General features: G+C 34.3%; 5 protein-coding genes and 1 non-coding gene across 7 annotated transcripts; 2 read left to right on the top strand and 4 right to left on the bottom strand.

Annotated features, from left to right (window-relative positions):
• Positions 1-650: 650 nt before the first annotated feature.
• On the bottom strand, positions 651-3,893 carry LOC114194509. Its single transcript, XM_028084784.1, has 9 exons — positions 3,686-3,893; positions 3,407-3,607; positions 3,163-3,304; positions 2,757-2,827; positions 2,532-2,562; positions 2,362-2,429; positions 2,157-2,263; positions 1,123-1,222; positions 651-1,025 (listed from the first exon to the last, which is right to left on the bottom strand). The coding sequence occupies exons 1-9, from the start codon at positions 3,831-3,833 to the stop codon at positions 931-933; spliced, it is 963 nt and encodes a 320-aa protein (XP_027940585.1). The 5' UTR covers positions 3,834-3,893; the 3' UTR covers positions 651-930.
• Positions 3,894-3,942: 49 nt separating this feature from the next.
• TRNAR-CCU lies at positions 3,943-4,015 on the top strand. Its single transcript has one exon. It is a non-coding gene; the product is annotated as a tRNA-Arg (tRNA).
• A 163-nt stretch (positions 4,016-4,178) lies between these two features.
• On the bottom strand, positions 4,179-8,312 carry LOC114194501 (probable glutamate carboxypeptidase AMP1). The gene is made up of 10 exons (XM_028084771.1): positions 7,170-8,312; positions 6,503-6,745; positions 6,147-6,299; positions 5,938-6,009; positions 5,623-5,710; positions 5,377-5,460; positions 5,175-5,263; positions 4,966-5,079; positions 4,714-4,848; positions 4,179-4,629 (listed from the first exon to the last, which is right to left on the bottom strand). Exons 1-10 carry the CDS (start codon positions 8,109-8,111, stop codon positions 4,450-4,452), a joined length of 2,100 nt encoding a protein of 699 aa, XP_027940572.1. The 5' UTR covers positions 8,112-8,312; the 3' UTR covers positions 4,179-4,449.
• Positions 8,313-11,748: 3,436 nt separating this feature from the next.
• Positions 11,749-15,835, bottom strand: LOC114185149 (calcium homeostasis endoplasmic reticulum protein). 2 transcript variants are annotated; one of them, XM_028072704.1, is made up of 4 exons: positions 15,656-15,835; positions 14,176-15,263; positions 13,251-13,528; positions 11,749-12,814 (listed from the first exon to the last, which is right to left on the bottom strand). In XM_028072704.1, the coding sequence occupies exons 2-4, from the start codon at positions 15,219-15,221 to the stop codon at positions 12,027-12,029; spliced, it is 2,112 nt and encodes a 703-aa protein (XP_027928505.1). In that variant the 5' UTR covers positions 15,222-15,263; positions 15,656-15,835; the 3' UTR covers positions 11,749-12,026. The 2 variants fall into 2 exon arrangements, with proteins under 2 accessions (XP_027928505.1, XP_027928513.1); XM_028072712.1 differs by having other exon boundaries at positions 14,176-15,229; positions 15,656-15,831.
• Positions 15,836-16,405: 570 nt separating this feature from the next.
• On the top strand, positions 16,406-17,727 carry LOC114176455 (40S ribosomal protein S28-like). The gene is made up of 2 exons (XM_028061504.1): positions 16,406-16,468; positions 17,306-17,727. Exon 2 carries the CDS (start codon positions 17,307-17,309, stop codon positions 17,502-17,504), a length of 198 nt encoding a protein of 65 aa, XP_027917305.1. The 5' UTR covers positions 16,406-16,468; position 17,306; the 3' UTR covers positions 17,505-17,727.
• Positions 17,728-19,545: 1,818 nt separating this feature from the next.
• Positions 19,546-22,015, bottom strand: LOC114195093 (amino acid transporter ANT1). Its single transcript, XM_028085491.1, has 3 exons — positions 21,461-22,015; positions 20,394-21,041; positions 19,546-20,034 (listed from the first exon to the last, which is right to left on the bottom strand). The coding sequence occupies exons 1-3, from the start codon at positions 21,674-21,676 to the stop codon at positions 19,651-19,653; spliced, it is 1,248 nt and encodes a 415-aa protein (XP_027941292.1). The 5' UTR covers positions 21,677-22,015; the 3' UTR covers positions 19,546-19,650.
• Positions 22,016-26,983: the final 4,968 nt, after the last annotated feature.

The following is a 26,983-nucleotide window of genomic DNA, read 5'->3' as shown; positions in this document are numbered from 1 at the left end:
TGAAAATTGAGTCAGTGTGTGTGTATGAGTTTGAATTATTCTTTTCATCTATAGTAAAATTTTGTTGCGGATCAAATATTTAAATCGGTTAAGATGGAAAGCACTGAAATATTCATTTAATTCATGAATTTTTTGTTTAAAACAGTAATTTCTTTTTTCAATATTTTCATTATTCCACTCTTGTACTAGATTCTTTTTAATAATTTTTTGACATCGTTATTCTATTTTTATACAATATTTTATCAGTCTATAGTCAACCAGCACAAGTAAAAGTCCAGTAATAAAATTGGTTGACGGACAAATGAAGCTTAAATACAATCTCTTCATCAAATAGTCATTCGGATCCATGACATCATAGTTCGCTCAAATCATGCCAGTATTATTAATTATTTTTTATAAATTATTAATTTGGACGTGTAATATAAACGTTTTCAAAAATATGATTCAATTCTCAGTTTTATCTACAGTTTTCTTAAATATTTTATTCATTCAAATTATTTTTTATAGCTTGAATGAATATGTTAGATCTAAACTTTAATTCAATTAAAGTAAAAGAAACAAAACATATATGTAAAATGATAATTAGATCAAATTTATGTTATTTTAAAGTGGAAGAAATAAAATCGCGGATTAAAATAAGATGAAAATTATTAAAAAAATTCCTCAGAGGGTGTTCTCCCTTGAAATATATTATAAATTACAAATGTAATTTTATACTTTTTCCAAGCATGTGGCTTGTATCATAGCCTCACATCAAATACAAGAAGACGGAAAGTAGAAAGAATTATGAAAGTACAGAATACCCTAACACTTAAAACGAGTGCTCACTATTTGCTGAGTTCGTTTTCAGGCTTCGTGCTTCTTGGAATATGAATGTCAACGAAAAAGTGAATTAGGAGATGAAAAACGGTTCTCCGTTGGATCTCGTATCTACAATACTCTGTACGATAGTATACCATCAATAGTCTCAACAACCAATCGGTTCATGCGCACCAGAAGTAGCAAGTATGATCTTGTTTTAGGCCCTGAATACACAGACAGCAGCATATTTGAGGTTATACGTGTGACTAAAGGATGACACTGAAAGATTTCGTCATGAGTGAGAATAAATCACAATACTACCTAATTCAAATGAGGGGATTTCATCTTGGTGGAAGTAGCTGCATCCATTGGTCTTCTTGCTTAGGCTGGAATTAATCTTGTCAACAGCTCCAAGTAGATCCTAGTAGATCAAGTTGCACAAGAACACATAAAAAATCTCAAGGTTAATAAGAAAATTCTTATGAACACGTGATTGCCAAGTCAAATTATCGTTGATTTTATATTTTGGGGCTTAACCAAAACCAAGGTAAATAATGGCATAAGTTAGGTACATTACTGAACTTCCGCCCTTAGACCTTAGTATTTTGTCACAGTATCTAGAATCTAAAAGCCGTATATGCTTAAAGAAATGAAGACTTGTATAATACAGTAAATTATAGTAGCATTTTGTCCTTCTCAGAAAAGCACCAAAAAATATGCCAAGATAATAGATCTCCTGGAACTTCTACATGACTGGTGTAAGTTTAGACCTTTTAAGTACTGTGCATTTGTGGTAGGTAAGTGATAGACAATATTTCTTTAAGGAAAATATTTCCTTTATTCATTTCCCTAACAACAATAAAATTGCCACATTATTTTTTATTTTAAATGTGTAGATAATAATGGTGAAAACGATACAAATGTCAAGATTACATGCAAAAAATGGGCATCCAAGAGGAAGAATCAACAACCTTAGTGTATAATCAATCGAGAAAGCATGTTTAGAAAATGGAAAATTTTAGAGATTTCAGCTGGCTTTGCTATAAAAACTTTCTAATTTCAGGTATATGTTTAAAACAATAACTAACATCTGTAAGTAAGTTATATATTCCTTGAAAAAAAAAGTTAATTTTATGAATATGAAAAGTTGTATCTCATGATTATTTTCCAACAACTTTTTTCCATGTTTTACACATACTTTTTTGTTATGTAAACAATATTTTTTATCCAAATAAAACTAATTATTTCAAAATCACTTTTTTAACAAATTTATTTTAAAAAAAAGTATTCTAATGATAATCCATTACTACAATAATTTTTTAGTTATCTCAAAATCACCGCATAAAATGCCTCACCTCCCATGACGCTAGACCCTTCATGTAAGCAGGAAGACATTCAAATTCGCTCTTCAATATCTGTAACCTGGGACTCGGAACTTCGGCTGTCTTTAAATTCTCATTCTCTGACACAATTTTAATTGGGGTAGGAAAAAAAAAAACTGATAAAAGAACTCCATATGCTGAAGGTTAAAACACTTGAAACAGGAAATTATTCAATTACCAATAGGTAAGAACTTGCTTCCTTCAGATGACACAACGGGTTGATCTTGCTGCCTAAATTCTTGTAATCTGTTCACCCATAGCTTTGGGAATGAGAATCGTGTAGGAATTATCAATAGAAATGCAGAAAATCCGGCAACAGTTAAATGCTATCCATAATTTTGAACTTACTTATTGTCAGGTTCGTGTGATGACAAATCACCTGAATGCGTAGATGAAAAAATAGTGGAAAAAACGGAATTAGCCACGCACAATTAATTAGTTTGAGAAGCTAAGGTTAGTTTTCATGTAATCAACAATATTACCAGTACTATTACTGGGAAAAATGGATAAACCTTAAAATAAAAAAACTTGCAACTTAACAAGCATGTTTATGGAGCAAGTGACATTCACTACCTTCAGATGCTAAGGTGGCTAGATATGCATCTGACAGCCCAAACTTTTTCAAACTCAAAGATTCATCAAGTCTGAAGAGAATTAAGGGAAGCAAATAGCTATTATCATAAACTGAGCAATGACTCAACTGAACTATTATCATATTAATAGTTAACCAATTTTCAGGGCCTTACACAAAAATTTAGGGAAATAAAAGTACCAAATTAAATAAAATGAATAAAAAATTGAAAAGACAATCGCATGTGATTCCGAGCCTAAAATCAATCTAATTACCGTACTTCATCTGATTCTGATAAAATCCTTTTCCTATGTATTTTCATTCCATGTTAAATCTATTTAGAAGCTGGAAATCGTATTAAATTGAGATTTAGCGAAAGAAAGTAAATGAAGGATAAGATAAGGATACAAAGCATCTTCTTCGAAACTTTTGAAGCTAGGATCGGCAGCGGAGAGTGGTCCATAGAAAGAAGACGGACTATCCAATTTGTCTTCCGGATCCTGATGTTGTATGTCCTCGACTTCATCCTCTTCCTCCTCAATATCCGGAACTGAATCAAGAAAATAAAATTCAACAAGAACGGAGAATCACGAAGCAGAAAGAGGTTAGGTTATATTAGGTGTGTTTTTTTTTTTTTGTGGTATGGAAGTACCAGGAGTGTAACCGCGGCTCTGGAGACGCTCTTGGAGTTGAAGCAGATCGGAGCGGTTCTTCTTGTAAAGTTCGTTGCAGTGACCTAGGAGCTCTTCGAAAGAGACAGTGCCGAAGGACATGGAGTCGAGTATATCGAGGTCGGCGGTGGCGGCGGATACGCGGCGATTCAGGCATTGCGTGAAGATAGACGACGCGGAATCTGTTACGATAATGGAAGAATTTGAATTGAATTTGCTTAGCACGCAAACACAGGAATTAGAAAAAGAGAGAAGAGTACCGAGAGGAATAGGTCGGCGATCGATGGATTGCTTGAGAGCATCGGAAGAGGAGTGGAGGTGGTTGCAGAAAGCAGCCAATGCGTTGCAGAAGCTGGAAATCGGATCCTCTGCCATCGTCTTCTTCCTCTCTCCCAATTGCATTTCCATTTCTAATTTATACCCGTCATTTTGAATTTCTCAGTCAAAAAGAATGTGGCGGGATATCTTATTATTAGATTATATTTATATAATTTATTATACGTTAACATTTCATCAAGCGCTTGTAGCTCAGTGGATAGAGCGTCTGTTTCCTAAGCAGAAGGTCGTAGGTTCGACCCCTACCTGGCGCGTATTTTGTGCTTTTAGTTTCTTGAAAAAAGATGGGGTTTTGGAACTTGAAAACAAAGACTCGCTCAAACTACAATTAGTGGTATTTTATTGACAGATAGCAACATTTGATTTATTTGACGCTTTTTCGTTTCAATTCATAGCTAAATTCCTTGGTTTTAAACAGAACGTAGAAAATTTTGTGTAGATTATTCATTACAAACACATTCTGCTATCACTGTGTGTACATACATGTCTTCAAACTGCTGGCAGAGGCATACATATATATATCCTATCTGAAACCTTAATATACAGTTATATACCTCAAAATGTGACTAGCAACCCTGCTCCTGTAACAGCTGAAAGAAACACTAGTAATATTTACACTCAAAACGTATATGGTTTCATCCATCTTCTCTAACTTGATTAGTTTTTTTTTTATTTTGTGCGTGTGCTTTCAAGTGAATTCTCCTGTGAGTGCAGAAGCAGCTCGACGAATGGCTCTGGCAACCCTCCAGATCTCATGTTGAATTGATGCTAGCCTTTCTGTTTCAGTAACACCCGTAGAACCAGTAATAGAATCAGAAATCCCAGGGAAGAAATTGAGCCTTTCATTGTTGCTTGAAGGCCCATACACCTGTATATAACAAAATGTCGGGTTTTCATTCACAAAATACAACGATGATGGCATATTATATTCGTAATTAACAGACACACTCACGAGATGCTTGAACCACTGCTTTCCTTGAAGTCCATCTGCATCCAAGAACCCTTTTTCAGCAAGCATTAGTCTATCATTCAAAGCTCGTTTTTTGATATCCAAAACACAACCTTCTGTTTCCTGCAATCTCAGTTTCTGCAGGTCAAAACAAAGAAAGACAAGCATAAATACAAGGCAATAAGAAACAATTTGGAGTGTTTGCTGCATAAGATGTATCATTAAATAAAACCTGTAGCAGCTACTTTGGTTTACCTTTGATTCATCATCAGCTTCTTTGGCAGCAGAAGCAAATTCTTCAATTGAAAGAGTTAATGGATGTAAGGAAATTTTCTGATCTACCAAGTTGCTCAACATGTTTTTGTATAGCTAACCAAAGCAGGGAAAGATTATATAATCAATATATGAATGATTTGCAACTAAGAGAACATTAATGTTACAAAGAGATGAACATAAAGGAGCACCTGTAACTCATTTGCATATGAAACGTAATTGAAAGGAAGAATGGGATCGCCAGCTAAGTGAAGTGCTAGAAGCCCCCAAACTCCCGTAACTAGTGCAACAAAGAACAAAAGAGTTACATCTTATGGCTGCCACATGGATTAACAGTTAACTAAAAAATAGAAATGTGCACACCATATTATGCAGTTAAAAGAAAAATCTAACCAGCAACATGGCGGTGGAAGAATGGATCTGCATACTCTGCCATCCAGTTATAGGAGTCGAATGCAGTGTGATAGACAGGGAAATCTGGAAATCGGATAGAGATTATTGCATCACAGATTATAAGATATCAAAGTCTATGGATATATAGCATATTTATTAGAAGCATATTGGGTTACAAATCATTTAATTTTGTATTACAAGACTTCACATAAATCAGACAGAATCTTCTAGAGATGAGGTACGTACCTCTTCCATAATACATATCAATGGATGGAACCCCCGCATGTTGCACAAATGGAGCAAAATCAGAATCAACTCCACTGAGCCTCTGAATCTGTAATTCAAGAAAACAAAAGGTGTTAAGCAATGAGGATAGTCCTAATACAACTACAAATTTAAGTGTTTTCATTACTAAAACCTCAGATATCATGTCCTACTACTAAAACAAATCTGTCATGTAGAATTAAAAAGAAATAGAGATAATCAAGAGATCACAGTCTCAAAAACATATGTTAGGCAAGTGCAAACAAATACTTGGCCAGCAGTGACAAAAAGCATTACGTTATTGCTTCCAGCAGAAGCAGCAACCCAATTCTCATATAGTGATACACCCTCAGAATCAGGATCCTTGACCTGAAATTAAAGCAAAAGCTGATTAAAGATCAGAATTACTGAACTACAAGGAGCTAACATGATACATGCGTTAAGATTTAACTATATGTATGTTTACACATGCATTTAAAAATGATAATAAAACTTCAAATGAATACCTTTTTTGTGACCTCAAGAATAAGACTGTCTAGCTGAGGAGTTGAGCCAACAAAGAAACCAGGGCCCTGAACAGCACAGTCCACATTAAGGTATGCTACAGCTTTGGAAGCCAGATTAAGAAGGTTTTGTTCAACCCATTCAGTTGATCCTATCTACACAAACAGATAAACTTGATTTAGAGAGAATGTTAAAGGAAAGGACAGCATCATTGAAATTAATAGTGAGTATATCTGAATGCTGAAGAAGGCAACTGATAACACATTGAAGTAAAATTACATGTTACTAGCTTATCAACAACCACTGACACCACGTTACTATGAAGGAAAATTAGTTGTGAAGAAGGAAAATTACTTACCATCCCAAATTCCTCAGCATCCCAACTGCAGAGAATTATTGTCCTCCTTGGCTTCCACCCCAAACCCAATAGAACAGAAAACCGACGAGCAATGTCAAGTAGTGCAGCTGTCCCACTGCTGGGATCAACAGCACCATACGTCCATGCATCTCTGTGGTTCCCCAGCAGAACATATCGATCAGGTTCTTCTGACCCCTTTATGACAGCAAAAACATTTTCAATGTTGGCCACCTTCTTTTCACCCTGAAAAAATGAAAATGGATAAAAACATACACCCCAAACACTACATAAATGGAAATCATTAAACAAAAAGTCACACTCACTCGTGTTTATTATCTTTCAAGTATATTTCAACTGATGATAAAGTATCAGAAAATTTTAAGGTTCCCCACAAAATAGAAGGATAGCCGATCAACAAGCATAGCATGCTTCGCTTCAAGATTGTCTTGTCTACCATATTTTTCGCATTTGAAAAGTATTGGCTAAACCAAAAAAAATGTTTGAAGAACTGTTTGGTTTGTTTCACAGGTAGGGCCAATAACTTTTACTGACAAAAAAATAGAATGTAAAGAAGCAAAAGAAAACTACTTTTCAAAGCCAAAAACACTAAAAAGTTTAACGAGGCTTTTGGGTTGAGAGAGACTCTACTACACTGCATTCAACTCACCTGGTAAGTGAAATTGAGGATGGTGGGGCCAGGACCAACATGTCTGACCTTAGACCTTAGGGTGCCCCTCCATTGAAGAGGCACAGGAGCACCCCCAAGAGAGGACAAAATAGAGTCTGCCACCTCAGCTGATAAAGGCATAGATGGAATTTTGGGGAACCTTTTCAAGACTTCCCTATCTTCCAATCCCAGTGTCTCGCCACCCTCAACCCCAGCCCAACCAGGAGTGAGTGGGTCCCCTATTCCTCCCCTCATCACGTGCCCCCTCTCAAACCCCTTCCGCCACGTGTCACCCTCGCCGTAAACCAACACCGCCGCCGCCCCGTGCGCCTCCGCTCTCTCCACTACTGTGCCGCGCCCCATCTCCCCGCCCTTCCGCACAACCACCACGCACCCGCTCACGTTCACTCCCATAGCGCCCAGCGCGCGGTAGTCCCTCTCCCTCCCGTAGTTCGCGAACACCGCACGCGCCTGCACCGCACCCGACGGCGAGTACGCGTGGTAGGCCTGAACCACGCCCGCGGCTGCCGGCTCCGTGAGGCGGAGGCTCACCGAGGGGCCGCCTTCGCTAAAATGCGCTGAGAGGGAGGAGTGAACCGGGAAAGAGAGAAGCGTGGTGTAGGTCGCCGTGTGGGTCTTGAGTCCCAATGAAGTGAAGTGGTTGAGGACATAGCTGGCGACGTCGGAGCCGGGTTTTGTTCCGGCGAGGTGAGGGTGCAGGGTGAGAGCGCGGAGGTAGGAAGAAATGGTGGAGTTTGAGGAAGCGGAGAGAAAAAGTTTTTCCACCTGAGAGAGGTTTTGAGAGGAGGAGGAGGAGGAAGGTGTAGAAGAGTGAGGGAAATGCAGAGCGTAGAAACCCAGAATGCAGAGTATCAGCACCACCACCATGGTACTCAAAGGTGAGGGCTTTGTTGCCAAAACGTTCACGGGTTTAGGCATCATTTTGGGAAGAAGAAGAAAGAGAGTAGACTCTGTTCAAGGAAGAAAGAATGAGTTGAGTTCTTCACTCTTGATTATCATTATATCGTTGTTGCTCTTGTGATCACTCTTAGTAACAAGACAATAAAGGAAAAAATAAAAGACAGAAAAATAGACATAGAGAATTTAATGTGGTTCGGTGTATAATGTATATGGTTACGTCCAGGACTAAACTAGGAAGTATTTTTTGTATTTCTGGTATATCTTAAAGCTTTACATAGAGTCTCTTATATAGTAAAATAGAAAACTACATCTCACTATTCTAAGCGATGTGGGACTAAATCAAGCACCATAATTCTAACCATTCTCCCACTTGGGGTTTGATTTACATTACCACCTAGTGTAGTGCCTTCATCATCAATTTTCTCGAAGATCAGTTGAGGCAATGCAAAGCCTCAACTTAGTTGTTGTGACAGTCTTTGGCAACATATCAGATGCATTCTCTGCACCTGGAATCTCAACAAAATCAAATTTCCATCATTTATCAAGTTTATGATAAAATGATACTTCAATTCAATGTGTTGCATCTGGGGTGAAGAATTGGATTTTTAGCAAGACAAATGGCATTTTGACTGTCACTGATGAAGGTTCATCTTGCCCTTTTCCTAATTCTTTTAGAAGATTCTTCAACCATATCATCTATCTCTTTTACTGTTTGACACCCAACGTAAAAATATAATCTGTTGTGCTCTTTCTACCATCCAAATCACCTTCCAAATCTGCATAAGAAAACCCCTGTAAAGTGAGATAGGTCTGGTGCAAACCATAGCATACATCAAGCTCCCTACTGCAGATGCATATGGCACTTTAGACATGTGATGTTCTTCTTCCTCTGTATGAGAAGATTGCCTTTTTGAGAACTTTAAGTGAGTTCCCAAATGTGTATTCCTGGTTTTAGCATTTCCAACATTGAACTTACTAAGCAATTTTTTAATATATTTTTCCTGAGATAAATTTAGAATACCTTTAGATCTATCCCTGGAAATTCTCATACCAAGAATTTGCTTGGCTGGACCAAGATCCTTCATTTCAAAATTTTCTGACAATTGTTTCTTCACATAACAACAATGATCTTCTTCACATGTGTGAAATCCTGAGTTTCTCATAAACTCATTAAACTTCTTATACCATTGTCGCGGTGCTTAGTTCAACCCATACAAACTTTTATGAAGCTTGCATACAAGATTCTCTTTGCCTTGTACTTCAAAACCTTCTTATTCTTCTGAAGAGACTTTATCTCATCTTCCATTGCTATCTCCCACTTAATAGATTCACCTCCCTGCATAGCCTCAGCAAAATGCTCTGGCTCACCAGCATCAATTGTTCTGCTAGACCTTCTAGTCGGTAATTCAGGAGTTACTGACTCTACTATCTGTTCAGGTTCTGACCCAAACTCTGACTCGGGCTTGACTCTGCTCTGATACCACTTGTCAGGTTTTCAGAGGGAGTTTCACTAGGGAGAACAACACCAATGAGATCTGAGCTTAACCCTCCAACAGAAGCTGCCCAACCACGGCTCTGATACCAATTGTTAGGAACAAGACAATAAAAGAAAGAATAAAGGAGAGAAAAATAGACACAGAGAATTTAACGTGGTTCGGCATACAATGTGTATGCCTACGTCCACGACTGCACTAGAAAGTATTTGTATTTCTGGTGTATCTTAAAGTTTTACATAGAGTTTCTTATATAGTAAAATAGAGAACCACATCTCACTATTCTAAGCGATGTGAGACTAAATCAAGCATCATAGTTCTAACAATTAGCACTATTTGGAATGACTTTTTATATAGGATGGTGGTCTTTCTAGCAGGGAAAAATGATGCGTTTTGTGATTATTATAAGGGTTGTGAAGAGGTGGATGACAGTGAGGGAGGGTGTACTGTGTGTGGATCCATGCACGGTGGAGGTTTGAGTCACAATGTCAATTTGTCCCCAGAACAATCCAAGCTGGTCTAACCATCAAGCTTTTTGTCACTACTCACATCAAAATATTGGGTATCTATAACATCTTTTTCAAATAATATATATACTTTTCCATTAGATTTTCGAGTGAGATGCATCTAAAAAATAGAAAAGTACTTTATAAATTTTTTAATGCAGTCAATTTATGACTAATTTATAAAAATATATAATAATAGTAATATATGAATTACAGAATTATATTCTGACTAATAATATTTACTTTCAATACATCTTATTCTAAAGAATTATTAAGGTTCAGACAAGTTTTAAAGGTCAAAAACTATTTACAAAATGACGCAGGAAAAAATTTTGAGATATTTTATCAATTCTTTTTGACAGACGACAGTTATTTTAAATAAAAATTAGTATTTTGACAATTTTTTGTATACAGAATCAATTAAGCACTTTTTTATAAGAATATTTTTTGACGAGTAATAAAGTTATAATCAACTACTTGTACAAGTAAAATTTATTTTCAACTCAACGATACTCTACTTTATATATATAGATCCTAAGAATAAAACCTGAAGATGTGGCTATAAATAATCAAAAAAAGGTGATGCAGAAGCAGACATAGACATGAAAGCTTTGCCTTTTTCTTTTTGATATAAGTTTTTGAAAACTGATGTGTGTCTGGTTGGTGCGAAAAAAGAATGAGAATCAATGTCTTGTTTGTGTTCCACTAGGAGATGAGATCCATATAGGAAAGGGAGAGTGGATGTCCACGCCTGTGTGAGTGGGGAGAGCATTAGGTGTTGGGAGCATCCATTATGTCTATTGGGGGAAAAGGAGGGAAGAGAGACGAAGAAGCGATGATTATAAAATGGGGTTTTCTTAGGGCAGAGGAACCTAGGGGAGACCCAGGATGTTCCCTAAGATTCCCCAGAGCCGAAACACAACTCTCCACGTGGGGCCTTTTAAGATTTGAAGCTATTTAACGGAATTCTGATTTGCTAGGTGCCACAAGCTTACTGGAGTTATCTTATTCGCTAACCGAATGGGGTTTAAGGTCAAGTGGGTGGCAGAATTATGGCATTTTTTGGTGCGATCTGGTAAGCCTTCGCCGTTAGTGCATGACTCGAACAGTTAAAGAAAAGGACTGCATGGCGTTACGCGAGGGCAGCCTAGGTAGATAAGATTGAGTTAAGATCATTGCGAGTGACAGCCTTTTGTGTCCCACCCAGCCCAGTGGCTGAACTCCATAGCCAAACGCAGACATGACAAAACATAAACCACGTGGCTCCCATTAACGTTAAGGAATTAGCTGTTGCTGTTAACAAGTCAGTTTCAGGTCAAGTCTCAGTGATTTTTATGCCCAAGTTGAGCCAATTCATTAGTTATCCTGCTTGATCACGATCGTGAAGGAAGCCATAGTCAACATTGGGATGCAAAATTCACTGCACAACTGAAGAAAGTGATGCTATGACAACCCCTTTTTAATTTGTTTCTGTATATAAGCTATAAGGATAATTAAGGTTCTCTGGAACTGGAAAAAGCAATAAAAGCACAACTCACTCAAACATGTTGAATCAAACAATTAAACAGAATCCGTTAAATATGAAAAGGAGACTAGGATGAATAAATGGTATAGAGATTGAAGACAGAAACTCCATTAAACCGTATAGCAAAATCAAACTTTAGCAAAGAAGAGAATGGGATTACATTTCATTTTTAACCAATTTATCATGAGTGCCTTTAAAGTTTTTAGGATATTCAGTTTTGTTCAATGAATGATGGATCCAAACGTCCATGAATCCAGTAGACAAAATACATTGGACCATTGGCACAACATAACAAACAAAAGCCTCAGCTTTAACTACAGACTTCAAAGGAAATGTTAATAAACACAAAGCTGACAGACCCACTCTAACATACAGCAATCCAAAACTTCGGATGAAAAGGTAACTGAAGCTTTCATCTTGCTGCGGCTCTAGCACTCATTGATGAATGGTAATTGGTGCTTCTCTGCTTCCTGTAAGATGTATATACATCATCATACTGACTCACCTCGTTGGGATTAGCTGTGGCCCCCAGCCCTAACCTGCCCGAGCCACTGGATCCAGGTTTCCGTTCTACTGTCCCATCAACATAGGTCCCTGTCTCTGGATCAACCTGCAAGTTTGGAGGTGGAGGTATACAAGCACCTCCCTTTCGTACTGCTGGCTCCCTCTCAAATTCTCTATCATATTCATCATCTTCATCTCTTGAATCAGAATTCATAGGACCCTCAGAAGGATTTACCTCTCCAATTTCCTTAAAGAATTTTGACACTCTTTGAAGAATTTCTGATGGTGGCACAGTTGATGGCGGTATGATGGTTGGGATATCCAAAGGGCTCAATGGAGAATATGGAACCCCACTACCGATCTGCATCTTTCTAACCATTCCAGGAATGAGACCAGGTGGGAATAATGGATATGGTGGCAATTGTTCACCGGTGCTGGATGATTGAGGGGGCAATAAATGAACACCACCAGGTGCTTGGTTAGCAGGTTGAACAGAAGATGGAATAGCCATGGACCCAGGAAAGGCACTAGGAGGAGCAGCATTTGGAAGAAACTGCTGAGCTGCTAGGGGTACAGATAGTGACTGTGCTGGAGCTGCATGCTTATCAGTACGATCTTGATCTAAGACATTTGAACCAGAGCCTAACCTATCACCTTGCCATTGCTGAGCAGCATGGTTAGGTGTCTGCAAAACTCCTGCAACAGGGAGAGGAGAAGAAACTATAAATACTTCCCTAAATCAAATGATAAATATACTAGTAATAAATTTCTTGTTAGCGTCAACAAAATGTTAAGAGAACTAAGTTGTCTCAAGTTCATTGATGGCCCGTGTGAGTGAGCATTAATCACAACATCCTGCTAAGTCATTTATTAAAAACTAAATGAAAACATGCAAGAAAAAAAAAATAGCTTGCAATGTATATATAAATTTACAACACTTGGGACAACAGAAGTTACTGAAATCAACCCCTTCCCGCTCCTACAAGTCATTTGAGTGAAATTCCTTAAAACAAGAGGGGCATTGTTGTTGTTTTTATTCCCCACACCTCTAGGAAATGGTCTACCTCACGAGAGAGGATTTCACTGAATTCTGCAAGCCATGAAACATTCTGATTAAAAAAGAGAAGCTAACCTGCAACTGATTCTGCTGAAGCAGAAGATAAATCCTTTGAAGCCCCAGGAAAAGGACTTGTTTGAAGCCCACCAATCATCTCACCCTTAAGTAAAGATATAGTATCCTGATCGTATACCGTTTTAGAGGCCCAGAACTCCACCATTTGCTGCAATCTTTTCCTGTATTCCTCATTGCTCTGCGGGTTATGATAAATTCTTGCAAGCATGGAGCCTAAAACAGGTTTAAAGGCAAGAGCTTCACTGTCAAGGTCATTGCCATTTGTTCTCCGATTTAAGCTGTGAAGTCGTGATACAAAAGTCAATGATGATGAAAAGTAGAATCATAAACTCTAACATCAATGCCAAGAGGATTATCTAAGCAAGAGGGCAAACATCTAGGCGAGCCAAAAACATGCAAAAAAGTACAATTTGACGGCAAAAAATGCTCTATTTTTATATAATTAATCAATAGAAAAGTATAGAAACGGTTAACAAAACCCCGAGATAAGAATACACTCACATGTTGTCTTGAAAAGTGCATTCATAGAATGACTGCATATTCTTTTGCCTATTTTCATGAGATTTCAGATATTTTCCAAGAGAGTTGGAGGAAAATAACAAATTTGGAGAAAATGAAAATGTGAGTACGGATATTGTTAGGCAACAGTTGTAAGTCCTATTAAACATGATTTTTATTGCATTATCAGGAAATTAATACACCAATCAGACAAAAACTGATGGTGGTGAAAAATCTATACTAATAACCAAGCTTATTTTGACATAACAGAGAGGGAAAATACCATGTACGCACAATCCATTCTTTCTGATTATTAGAAGCACATTAGTAAGAGTTTATCAGATGATAGTCAACCAAATTATGTTTCTGAATGGGAAGGAGAAAAAAGAATAAGTAAGCTCAATGTTGAAATAATAAGTTATGCTACCTGTCAAAAAGGATGTCATTGGCAAGGTAAATTATGTGTAACTGTCTCTCGACATCATCCAATGCAAAGACCCTGTCTCTAAGAGCCTCTGCTAGGGATGGTGCAAATGGAGATCTCTGCATGAACCAAAGTTTCGCACCTTTGATGGATTCTTTTGTACCATTTAAATTGTTAAGAACGTTATTGAGCTCCATTGCGACATCAGGTGGAAGTGGCCCAGAGGGTCCTTTGAAAGACTTGGATGACTGATCATACTCAGGCCGCCCAGGGAGACCAAAAGATTGAGAATGCTGATGGTGGTGTTGTTGATCATAGAACTGTTGGAAAGGAGGTGGGCCTAGCATTGAAGGTGAAGACCCTATTCCTGCAGGATTCATTGGAGAGGCATTTAGAGGAGACGGATTCATCATTGGATTTGGAGGGGGGTGGATCATGGGCATGGAAGATGATGGGAAAGGTGGGTTGAATGGACCACCCGGTGGACGAGTTGATAACCAGAGCTTATAACGGTAGTAACCGTGGCCTTCCCCACCAAAGAGGAAACTATATGAAGGATTATCACGCTGCTTTTCACATATCATAGCTTCAAAATCGGGGCCGTTTTTCACTGCATACTCAACAAGCTTGTCTATTCGCTTGTGGAGATCCGGATCAGAAGGGGGGGCGACTGGGGGTGGGGCAGAATCATAAAAAGGAGATGGAACAAGAGAAGGAGGATAATGTGAAGGGAATGCAGGCGGTCCTTGGTGCTGCTGCTGAAGAAGGAGATGGGGCGGGGGAGGGGCATGAGGGTGTAATTGTGGAAGTGGTTGCTGCTGCTGCTGCAAGGCATGATGATACGGGAATTGTTGCATAGGAGGGTGTGCAGGACCTGGACCTGGGGGTATAAAAGGAGGACCGTGCATTGATGAAGGAAACTGCTGATGCTGAGGATGAAATCCAAACTGTTGTTGTTGTTGTTGCTGCTGCATATTAGCAGCTTGCCTCTGTTGCTGAGCATATGCCATAGCAGATGCAGCTGTATAATCATGACCCTGACGTTCCATAACCTCAACTGCACTTCAGAAGTATTATCTTAATTAATGTACCTACAACCAGAGAAAACTTTAAAACTCCTTCACCTTCGTTATCATATACAGGTGGTTACCATTGATCCTATTATATACTCTAAACCTGACATATGCATTACCGAACTTAAAAGAACTGCAACACTGGACATGAAATTAAATAATCATTTCTGAAAAACATAATTGGCTCGATAGGGTTCCTTTGCTTATATTCTAGTGATTAACAAGTTCAGCTGAAGTTTATTCCTTGAATTGAGCCAAACCAACGAACATAAAAAAATAAAAGATAGTCGAAACTCGAAGTATAAACGCTGTCAATTGTAAAACCTAGCCTAAAGCTTAAAGCCAAATCAAGGGATTTCAAATTCCAGGTTCAAATTAAGAACGCTAATAAGCAAACACAGAATATGTACCTGCAAGTAAGATGCTGAAAATGGCGCTGCAGAGTTTGGCAAAGGGGATCCCCAAGGGTGAACCCGCACCGTCGACAAAGCCAAGCTGGATTATACTCTGGGGCTCGCCGATGTTGAAGACACTAAACAAGAAGCCCGTTTCGTTTTTTCTTGTAGCCAATCAAAGCCCATTACAAAGTGTGGGTAAATAGAACCGATGATTGTTAAAAGTGGGTTTTATTTGCACCATTTTTTTTTTCTTCCTACATTCTATACGCATTTTTGTTTCAATTTTTTACTGAAATATTAAATACATCCTTCCTCAAATTAATTTTGAGCAAAATTAATTTATTAAAGTCTGAAAATAGGTAAAATCTCCGTGTATCTATAATTTTAAGAAATTATTTCTCTCGACTAATTTTTAGGGTTAAATATATTTTTCTTTCAGTAAAATTTAAAATTAATCTATTTTTAAAAATTTTAACTAAAATTTATTATTTATTTTATGTTTTAACATATTTTATGATAGTATTTAAATTGTTTATATCGTTTAATATATTTTTGCTTTGATGTTAACTCAAAATAAAAATTACCAAATTTCAAAATATATTAAAAACTAAACATTAGTTATATTATTATATACAAAATATTAAAAAATATAGCATTATTTTATATTACTCACCACAAAAACACATGATGGGTAGAAATGTCATTGTGCGATTAACTGGGTCATATATGTGTTGGTGAGGTACAGAACCCTTCCTCTGGTCTCGTGAAAGTGTTAGCAAGCATTCCAAAACCCTAGCCACTTTCTTCACTCGTCTTCTATTTCAGGTGAGAACTCATCGTCTACAACTCATCCCTTTTCTCTAATTAGTTATTTCTTTTACGTATTTATCTCGCTTCGATAGCTTCCTGTTTGCGTGATTTGAAATTTCTTTATGAATTGCTTTTCTTTAATTTGAATTTCGAAATACGGTGAAGTGTATTGTTATCTGTTACTGCGTCTGCGACCTTGTTCCGGAATTATTCCCTTCTACGAGAGATGGAATTTGTGGTGCATTTCTTGTTCTTGATTTCCGTTGGATCGTATAGTTTTGACTGATTTTATACTTTTTTTAGGCAAGTTTGGGGCTCGTTTGGTAAATTAGAGTATAACCGAGTGATTTAACCAATGTTAAGTTGGATTTATTTATATACTTTTTGTCATTTGTTATATTCCTTAATCTTCTCCATTTGGGGAAGTTTGACATTCGGAAATCATTTACTGTTTAAAATCGTCAACTGTTTGGTTTGGTGGATCTTATGTTGAATTTAACATTCATTAAGCCCTCCTCCAACGAAAGAATCTGGTGTAGGTTAGAATTTGTGGAACAAAGCCTACATATATTTGGTGAAAAATTATTATTTATATTAGGTCTGGACCAGGTTTGCTTTTTTTTTCCCTCTATATGCGTGATGTTAAAATTTATTCTTTACCTAAACCCAGGGGGAGTTGTGTGTTGTTGTGTGAATATACTTTTGACATTTCATGTTAGTTTGGGTGAATTCAATTTTTATTTTCATTTAGGATTGTTATGGTTTATCTGTCATACGCGCATTGATACATGTGATACAATAAACCCAATTGTGTCCAGTTTCATCTCAAAAGCGTTGTTTTTGTATGAGCAGGATGGAGTCTCAGGTGAAGCATGCTCTTGTTGTTAAAGTTATGGGTCGTACTGGATCCAGAGGGCAGGTGACTCAGGTTAGAGTGAAGTTTTTGGATGATCAGAATCGTCACATCATGAGGAATGTGAAAGGACCTGTGAGAGAAGGAGACATTCTCACCCTACTCGAATCTGAGAGGGAAGCAAGAAGATTGCGCTAGATGTTTTACATCAAAACAGTGATTTTATTTTTGTGGTAGTTAGCGGACGTCAAAGGTTATGTCAGCCTATCTTTTTGTTTTGGATCTGTTTCCATTCAAATTATGGTCTGAATTTTGTTGTTTTAAATCTAAGTTTCAAGATTGAAGTATGGTTGTCTTAATATATGAATTATGGATTCTTATATGATTTGGCTTCCATTAATAGTTAGCTATTCCTACTGCATCATTTTCTGTTCTGTTCAAAAGTTTAGAATCTCTTAACTGCTTATCATTACAATCTGGAAAATGGTGGTGGTATTGTTGTGAACTTGTGACTGTTATTTTGATTTGTGTCTTATGAGCACTTTCGATAGAAATTCTTAATAAAACGTAGTCCGAACATTGTGACTTGATAGAGTAAGCTTTGTTCTGAGAACAATGATTTTGGATTTTAACTATCTGAAAAAAGGTTCATACTTGCCAGAATGTAGAGATCACTGTATGGTCAACTTTTAAAGAAGAATGTGGTATTGTTCTGAAACTCGTTGCCCTTTTACCTGCATTTATTGAAATCATTTGAAAATTGATTAATTGACCATTCTTCTGGTTTCTGAAGATGCAGTTGATCTTGGACGTTCTGGACAATGGTCTTTATTTAGTTTTCCGTTCTTAATACGTGTAGATTGAACTTTTTAAAATATTCTTTGGCTAGCAACAAATATTTCTGCAGATGAATTTTCCGGATCAACTACTCTGAAATAAAAAGAAAATTATTTCCGAAGCAACTCTACGGGAATGAACAAAAAATTCAAATCGACTCTTCCATGATCAAAAAAATTGAATTAACTCTTTCGGAATTAATGAGGTGTGATTTTTCTTGAAAGTTCAATCCGGAGTTTCAGTTTTATAATTATAAATTATGCTATCTAAACACAATTTTATTTTTTCAGACTATAATTTAGAAGATTTGTTTAAAATTTCTTTTTTAGATTATATAGTGTAAAAGATTCATTAAAGATTTCTAGAAAGTTTAATATACAAAGTAGCATAAGAAAAATATTGTATTCTATTTCTCAATTATGGATGTCACAAGAATGTACCAGACTAAGGAAAAACAATTCTCCTTCCCTTCGACAACAAAAATTTAAAGTCGAAATCAATATCTTTTCACTCTTGTTGATTGATTCCCTTCACCAACAACTGATCATATGTTAGAAGTTGGTCTTTTATTATAGGAGGTTGCTTACTGTAACATTTACTTTGGAAGTTTATGCCAAACAACTGATATACAAAGGTATTACTTTTTGGGATACGAACCAAATATGAGCTTTTTGTCTCGAATAACTATAATAAACATTTCAGATTATTATTGCAATTCTAGCTGCAAGTGGCTGCTGTAATTTTATGACTACATAAGCCAAATTGTAGATTAATTTTGCTTCAGATTTATTTATTTATGATGCGGGGCAGTTTACCTTAGTTAAAAACTTCACCTACAAAAGTTAATACGTTTTTTCTTTCTTCTTCCCTCACATCTGAATGTATCATTTTTCTCAACCACATTTAATTATAACTCTGCCTATGGTCTTGTGGTCTAATAATTTACTTGTAATCAACGTAAAACTGGTCGATATAAACTTTCCCCGTTCACAGCAAACCAGTTCATATAATTCCAGCTTCTTTACACTATTCAAATAATATTACTTTTACATTTGATTATGATAAAAGCTTTTCAGATATACCACTTCATTTTATTTTCTCTTAAATCTAGGTAATGGCAGCAATCAACATGACTAAATAAAGAAAAAACACTTAAGTCCATTATTGTTTACCTCTTCACATCCATTATAAACAATCTATGTAATCAGTCATTTCAAATAATAAACTAGTTGAGTTCAGAAAAAATGTTATCCATGAATCAAGAAAGTGATGCTTTGAACCTCCCTCTCCCTTTTCCTCTTTATAGATTAAAAGAATAATGAATTTTACAATTAGGTGAAGGACAATTAGGGTTCTGTGGGACTGAAAAGAGCAAAGAGGAGGACAACTCACGCAAGAACTCTGAATCAGACGATTGTGCACGCTTGCTTTACTGTAAGTTCTAACGCTTAAAAACAATGAATTGAGTTGTACAAAAGGTTCTACTAACTAAAATACATGTTATACATCAAACTCCAACTATTGTGTTGTAAGTCCCATAAATAGCAAAAAATAATCCAGAAAATAATACAATGAAATCTAAGGCTTTACGCCAGAAGGGTAGAGAAGAACCAAGTAGCTTTAGGTGAAATGTGGCTGGTAAAACAAATGAGAGCATTGCACATAAGGTACTCCCCACAAATGAGGCAAATACACCAAATTCTGGCACGAATGAAGCTATCACTGCCAGTCCAACCACCACAATCGCTCGGCTGATGCATATGCAAATTTTTCCTGGTCCTGTTGAATCATTGTTGTTTCTGAGAATGATTTTGAGTTTCCCTTCCACAATCTCATTAATTGGGTGTAACATGATTGGAAGTGTGAATGCAAGCCCAACACACAATCCTACCTGGCATCATACAAAATGTTATATAAAATACAACACAAGATTTGAAGATAATAGAGCCATGGCTTGGCTTTTCATGCAATATGAAATGGTATTCTGCAAACTGTACTATGGTAGTAGACATGTCTAAGGACAAATTACAATATGGGATGTGTATGTGATTAAGGAATGATGATTTCATGTAAAATAGATTAACTGACACAAATTAAAAGTGATATTTATATTACATCATCATCAGATGATATCAAACACCTTCCAGCAACAGGGTTTCAAACAGGAAACAGGAACAATATTGATTAGCTAACAGCAAGAAAACAATTTAAGAGTAACTGAAGAGCTTGAAGTTTAGATCTTTTTACTACCTGCACTGAAAGAGATGACCAATTCCTTGGGAGATTGAGGGTCACAATGTCTCTGGTTTCTTCACCAAAAGCCATGTAACCACAAAACCCAAAAAGAATGTACACAAGAGTTATCCCACCAAATGTCTGAGCAAGCAAAATTGGGAACTTACGTCTATCCTGCATAGAATTCTCTAGGGCCAGTGTCATTCCAAACCCCTCAAAACAAAACACTGCCATGCCTGCTGCAAAGGGCAATCCCCCAATGTTGGATGTGATTGCTGTCCTTTCTCCAAATGAAAACCCCTCCCCAAAGGTCCTTTGCACATCCTCCTTCACCACAATTCCCATAGCCAAGACATTGCACACGTCAGCAAAAATGCTGAAAGGAGCCAAAGCAGATAAGCTCCCTATCCAAGACAATCCAATCTCAACAGGTACCAGCATAAATATGTAGGAGGCCATTGATAGGTTTTGGCTTTCAAATACAGAATGAAGGTTTTGTCCAATAAACACAAAATAAGCAATAGATCCAGCACATTGTGCTACCACAATTATAACTTCTGTCACAAACCGACCTAGGGTTCCAAAAGACCTATAACCCAAGTCTCCATATGTGTTTGATTCTCCTAGTGGCTCTTCGGACGCCAATTTGTCTCTGCAATTAACCTGTGCCCAAGAATAAAAACAAAACCTTAAAAAGACAGGAACAACAATCATAAAATAAAACATGTACCAAGTAACTTTAGTTCACGCCCATTTTTTCCTTTTCCAGTGGGGAAGTCAATGGCACAGTGCATCCCACACTAAACAAAAAAAAGTATAAAAGGGATAATTAAAGGTATCCCATTTATGTACGGCAAAAACAGCAATAGTCAATGCCAAATTGCAATTATTCATACCCAAAACCAAGAAGAAAGAAAAAATCGAAAATTTAGATTTTACACTGCCATTTAACTCGTCTTATCAGCAGAAATGATTCAAAAGGTGAAACATACGTAACTGTTAGATGAGGATAAAGTACTGTGCTCTAACATATTAAAGTAAAGGAAAAAGAAAGATTTTTGTGCAACGATTGAATCACCCACAAGAAGGAGCATGCAATAGTAAGTGGATAAGCCGACGACAGCAACCCCAAGCGATCCAGCGACCCACCCAGCGATCCGAAAGGCAAAGGGCAATCCAAGAACTCCAGTTCCGACAACGGTGACTATGATGTTTCCCAAAGTTTGAAGCTTGGAAGCCCTCTTTGAAGGCACAGGCTCCAGCAGAGGAGAAGCCATGTTTTTTTTGTCCCCCTCCATGTTTCTTCTCCGCACGCGATCTACCCCGAGTCTTAACGAGTGACTGAAAACGAGTCCACCATGCAGGACACGTGTCGCTCCTGTCAGAGACAATATGACAGGAGAACGGAAAATCCAAAAGGACTATTAGGAATCGATGTTGTTGGTGATGACGGGTGTGGATCTATAAATAATGAATATTTGACTATTGACAGTGTTACCCTACGTTGTCACTTTCAATTTAATGGGTCGACAACACAGAAAACACCCAATTCATCGTTAAGCAGTGGTAATGAGTTCTGTTCTTACGAAACCTTGCTGTTTGCTAGAGCATGAAACGAGTATCTAAGTTTAAATTTTTCGGCTCAATCCAAGTTTATTATTAGCTCTTGCGTTATCATGTTGTTAAGGATAATAATATAGAAACCAAAAACATGGATTATCTATTATAATTGGCGTAGATAAATATTTAAAGTAATTGAAGAAAAGCCTATGTTAAAACAATTCAGTTAAATTTGTTATATTCACAAATAAAATCAAATAATATGTTTATGAATAAACTAATATTATTTAGAAAAATGGGAGTAGAGATCAGATGATAGTGATTTTTTTGTCGGGTTGAACTTTAGATGACCTAATGAGATTTGTTTAAGGGATCCACATGGATTGTTGAACCAAATACAAATTCCATTTTTTTTTCTGAGTTTTCTTTTTTCATATTGTTGTTTGTTAAACATTAAAAATATTATACTGTTTTAATATCTTAAAGATAATTTTAATATATTTAAAATTTTAAAATTAATAATTATCGAAGACATAATAAAAAAACATGAAAGAAATATTAATAAAAAATCCAAACTCACCGAATACATTTATGTTGAATTTAATTAAATAAAAAAACTCTCATTAAAAATTATATATAAACTTTATGAACAAGTACCATTATCATCGTGGGAACCCACCATATATGTCAATGATTAATAGTCACTGTTACGAACACCAACTCTATTTATATTACTTTTTAATGAAAGAAATATTATTTGTTTACTAGTGTGTATGAATTCACACATGTTAAGTGAATTAGTTAACTATAACAAGATCTACAAATTTTCTAATATTTTCTCTAAAATATTTTTATTTGTAAAATACAAATAATACGATTAAATATTAAGTATCAATTAAAGTCAGAATATTCTGAGAAAACATATCAATAAATAAAATAAATAGTTAAATTTTAAAATCATGTCGAATCTTATTGTGAACACTGTCACCCCATTTATGTCATTGAATAAAATTTGTGTTAGAAGGGTAAAAAGGGTAAACACTTGCATTGAATTTTATTGCTTTTAAAAGTATGCAAACTGGCTTTAAGCAATCGAAATTATAAAAGCTAAAACTACTTAATTGATAAAATATAAGAATTAGTTCAGCCTGTAAACTATTTATTAAAATATTAATTGTATAACACATTCTAAATATGCAAGCATTAACTATGTAATCAAAGTATTTAGGTAATACAGACACATATTAGAAAATTTTATTTTTTTTTCTATTATCTTATCATCTATTTGAATGACATGTCCTTTTGAATTAAAGCCATATCCAATTTACTAAATATGAGTCGTTATAATTATAAGCAAATTAACCGTTGAAAATGCTATTAGTATAATTGCTCATGCTGTTAATTTGTCGAAAAAATTTAGTATAGTATTTAATATTGTTGATATTTTTAGAATTTTTTAAAATATAAGAGATATGTGGAAGGAATTTGCTGTTTTATTTTATTTATGTTTTATTTTATTTATCTACAGTATATTAAAGAATGTGATAAAATGTTAAATATTTATAAGATTTCCATCTTAAATCTAAATAATAACTAAATATGTTTTATCTTTCTATAACAAATATTTATAAAATTCAAAGATTTAAAAAAAAATTAAATAAAAAATATTAAGTAAACATTATTGACAAATATTATTAAAATATTTTAAAAGGATAGTAACAGTGTCAAAGTATGTTAATGTGGTTAATTAACTATAGATTGAATTAAAAATGAGTGATGAGATAAATACTTTATAATTTAGTTTAACTCACCACGGATATGATAGGTTAAGGTTTTATTTATTTAAAATTATTTTATTTTTCTAATTTATTTTATATGTTTATTTAGTGGGTTGAATCAATTTATTTTTCACAAGATAATGTAATTAATAAGATAGTGTAATTAAAGCGTCTACTTATCTCATCGAATATTATTATAAATATAATAGTTAAAAAATATAATATTTACCCGTAAATGAATAAATTAAACGTTTAAATTATTTAAATATCATTAAAAAAATTAATAATGTAAAAAATGAAGTTGTCACCAACCTAATTAAAAATGATAAGTAATTATAATAAAAAACATATAAAAGTTAATAAAAAGATATAAAAGATAAGTTTTAATACTCTACATATAAGTTTAATGTAACTAATGTCACCAACGAAAACCTAAAGAGTTGTAATTTAATTTAATTTACAAACAGATTATGATAATTCCTGCAGCTAATGAATGATATGATACATGGTGGCGACTTAATGCGCCATAAGAACATATTGAAGAATTTCTCATCTGATGTATATTTTTTGTAATGAGTACCATGTAATGTTATTTAGTCTGGTGTATGTTTGAAATTCTACTTAATTTTTGTTTATTTAAATGTGTCTCTTTAATTAATTATTATATTTTATATAATTAATAATAAATTAATGTATTGTGATATAAAAGGTTACATATTTATTTTATTTAATATGTTATTCATAAATTTGATTAGCATGGTGTTTAATTTGCCAATAAAAAATACTATTTAATTTAATTTTTAAATACCTTTATAAGACATCACTTGGACAATTCTTTCTTTGTTTTGCGAAGGTTATTTAGACAAATGACTTTCACGTGTTAAGGTGTTTTTTTATTGAGTGGCATCTTACAGCTAGCTTGGACAATTATATATATATATATATATATATATATATATATATATATATATATAATACACTTGGTATGTCAGTCTATATTTTTGTACTATGTATAAAACGCAACACGATACATTATTTTATTTAATATGTAATATTTTAATAATAATTGATTTTAAAAAGATGCAATATTCAATATAAATATATATTATAAGTATCATACATGCAAAAACTTACATTGTTTTTTCTTTGACATAGTTTTTCAATTTGATTCTCATAAAACAAAATTGGTAGTAACTTAATCAAGCTTCAAATAAAGAAAAACAACAAATAGTAGAATGTGTTAAATTATTACTATTAATGCACTTGAAAATTCGATGCATGCATCATGGCAACAACCATTTTTCTTTTCCTCAAGCATTAACTTCTAAAAATTTATTACTCAATTTATTTTTCAATAGAAGATGTGTTTGGAGAAATCAATACCATTTATTTGATATACTTATATATGGAGAAACCAAATTAAATCCAATATTTTAATCAGCACAATAACTAATTCAACTTACACACTTCGTAGTTAGTTATTTGAAGGTTTCTATTATCTAATTACTTCATCAAGATAACAATCATATACTTGTAATGCCCGTAATATTTTGTTAACTAATTATAAAGTATTTTAATTTCACACGTAACACGTGGTCGACAAGAAAGGAATCCCACACTCAAAGAAATTGATTTTAAAGTATGAATATGAAAGAAGCATTTTCTTGAAATTATTTAAAAAAAACAATAATAACAAATGGAATAAATAAACTACAAAAAATAAAGATAAAATGACAAAATAAATAATTTTCTTTCATTTCTTTTCAAACGATAAGATAATATCATCATTATTAATAATACTAAAGCGATTGGTACTTCTATTTTATTCTTCTTGTCATTTCAAAATCATCCATTTAGCCTCTCGAATATTATTTTATCTTTTTTTTTAGTTTATGAAGTAATAAAAAAATTATACAGTCATTTTTAAATATAAATTTAGTCTTAAAGTTGTTATATATATTACTAAGACCAATTTCATAGATTTTTCAATACTTAAAAACTATTATTATATTTTTTTTATGACTTACAGTAGTTTGTTTTAGAAATCATTTATGCAAAAATACTTAGGAAGAAAATAAGTGTTTGTAGACTTTAACCAAATAATGTGTTAAGAAGAATGCAAGAAGTAGGTTAGAGTTGAATTTGTCTCATTCAACACCATAAATGAATGGGACATATGCCCCATCATTGCCAAAAACCAAATTGTGTCACGTAAATGAAATAATAATTGCATAAGGCACTATTAAATAGCTTCATCTAATTATCTCCATGTAGTATGAAAATCAATAAAATTAATTATAAAAATTGTACTTAATATTACTAAGAACAAAACCTAATCGATCGAGGTAATGGTTAATTCTGAGTTCACAATGAGTTCCATCATATATAAAAACCAATTGAGCAAATAATATTACAATATTCATTCAATCAAACAATTTCAACATTTTAAGCAATGGTGATTCATTCAATCACCAATTGACAACATAACTAATCTCAAGTGGCCTTTAGTTCTTTTTGTTTTTTAATTATGAAAACATTACTTTAAAAATGACAATAGTTTTAAATTGTAAATATTACGAACAGTATCTTATAAAATTACATTTTGTATATAAAAAAGTAAATACAGTTTAATACTTTTAATAAAGCTCTAATTTATGTTATTTGTGTTTCTCAGTACCATCAATTTATACAAAAAAAAAATCAAATTAATTTTCTATATTTTAAGAATTTTAATATATATTTTGCATCAATTATCAATAAACAATCTTTAATATATGCTAATGTCCTGTTTAATTTCCATGACATGAATCATTAACTCTCATAATTAATTAAAATGATAAAAAATACAAAAAAAAAAAACTCAAAATCGTAATGATCCCTGAAGATCATATCAATGTATAAACTATACATGTGAGATATGAATAAACTATATTAAATGTTGCTAATAAGGATGGACAAAAATTCAATTTTTATGATCTAATCCATTTTTTATATGATACAATTTATTTAATATTTATTCTATTAAAAATTCAATCCATTTAAAATTCATTTTATTGGATATGGATATCAATCTAATCTACATTTTATATATTTTATGGATTAGATATCTATTCTCGAAATCTAGATTTTCAAAATGGATAATTCAAAATATCCAATCCAAAATTTCACTTTATATTTTTTGTTAGATTAGGCTAAAGGTTGAGTTGAGATGGACTAGCCCAAATTTAATTGTATTTGATTGAGTTGGCGTGACCCTGTACAAAATTT

The sequence above is a fragment of the Vigna unguiculata genome, chromosome 1 (assembly GCF_004118075.2).
Source record: "Vigna unguiculata cultivar IT97K-499-35 chromosome 1, ASM411807v1, whole genome shotgun sequence".
In the NCBI taxonomy this organism is placed as follows: domain Eukaryota; kingdom Viridiplantae; phylum Streptophyta; class Magnoliopsida; order Fabales; family Fabaceae; genus Vigna; species Vigna unguiculata.
This window is presented reverse-complemented; position numbering and strand designations above follow the sequence as displayed.

Excerpts from the sequence above, each read along its gene's own strand:
- LOC114185149 (XM_028072704.1), bottom strand. The coding sequence starts at position 15,221 with ATGGAACGTCAGGGTCATGATTATACAGCTGCATCTGCTATGGCATAT. Across the intron at positions 13,529-14,175 it reads AATGACATCCTTTTTGACAG|CTTAAATCGGAGAACAAATG; the intron begins GTAGCATAACTT and ends ACGACTTCACAG. Across the intron at positions 12,815-13,250 it reads TTCAGCAGAATCAGTTGCAG|GAGTTTTGCAGACACCTAAC; the intron begins GTTAGCTTCTCT and ends TCCCTGTTGCAG.
- LOC114195093 (XM_028085491.1), bottom strand. The coding sequence starts at position 21,676 with ATGGAGGGGGACAAAAAAAACATGGCTTCTCCTCTGCTGGAGCCTGTG. Across the intron at positions 21,042-21,460 it reads ACTATTGCATGCTCCTTCTT|GTTAATTGCAGAGACAAATT; the intron begins GTGGGTGATTCA and ends TCTTGGGCACAG. Across the intron at positions 20,035-20,393 it reads GGTCATCTCTTTCAGTGCAG|GTAGGATTGTGTGTTGGGCT; the intron begins GTAGTAAAAAGA and ends GTATGATGCCAG.
- LOC114176455 (XM_028061504.1), top strand. The coding sequence starts at position 17,307 with ATGGAGTCTCAGGTGAAGCATGCTCTTGTTGTTAAAGTTATGGGTCGT.
- LOC114194509 (XM_028084784.1), bottom strand. The coding sequence starts at position 3,833 with ATGGAAATGCAATTGGGAGAGAGGAAGAAGACGATGGCAGAGGATCCG. Across the intron at positions 3,305-3,406 it reads GAGCCGCGGTTACACTCCTG|TTCCGGATATTGAGGAGGAA; the intron begins GTACTTCCATAC and ends TTCTTGATTCAG. Across the intron at positions 2,264-2,361 it reads AAGCAAGTTCTTACCTATTG|AGAATGAGAATTTAAAGACA; the intron begins GTAATTGAATAA and ends AAATTGTGTCAG.
- LOC114194501 (XM_028084771.1), bottom strand. The coding sequence starts at position 8,111 with ATGATGCCTAAACCCGTGAACGTTTTGGCAACAAAGCCCTCACCTTTG. Across the intron at positions 6,300-6,502 it reads ATGCTGAGGAATTTGGGATG|ATAGGATCAACTGAATGGGT; the intron begins GTAAGTAATTTT and ends CTGTTTGTGTAG. Across the intron at positions 5,711-5,937 it reads CTTCTGCTGGAAGCAATAAC|ATTCAGAGGCTCAGTGGAGT; the intron begins GTAATGCTTTTT and ends CTTGAATTACAG.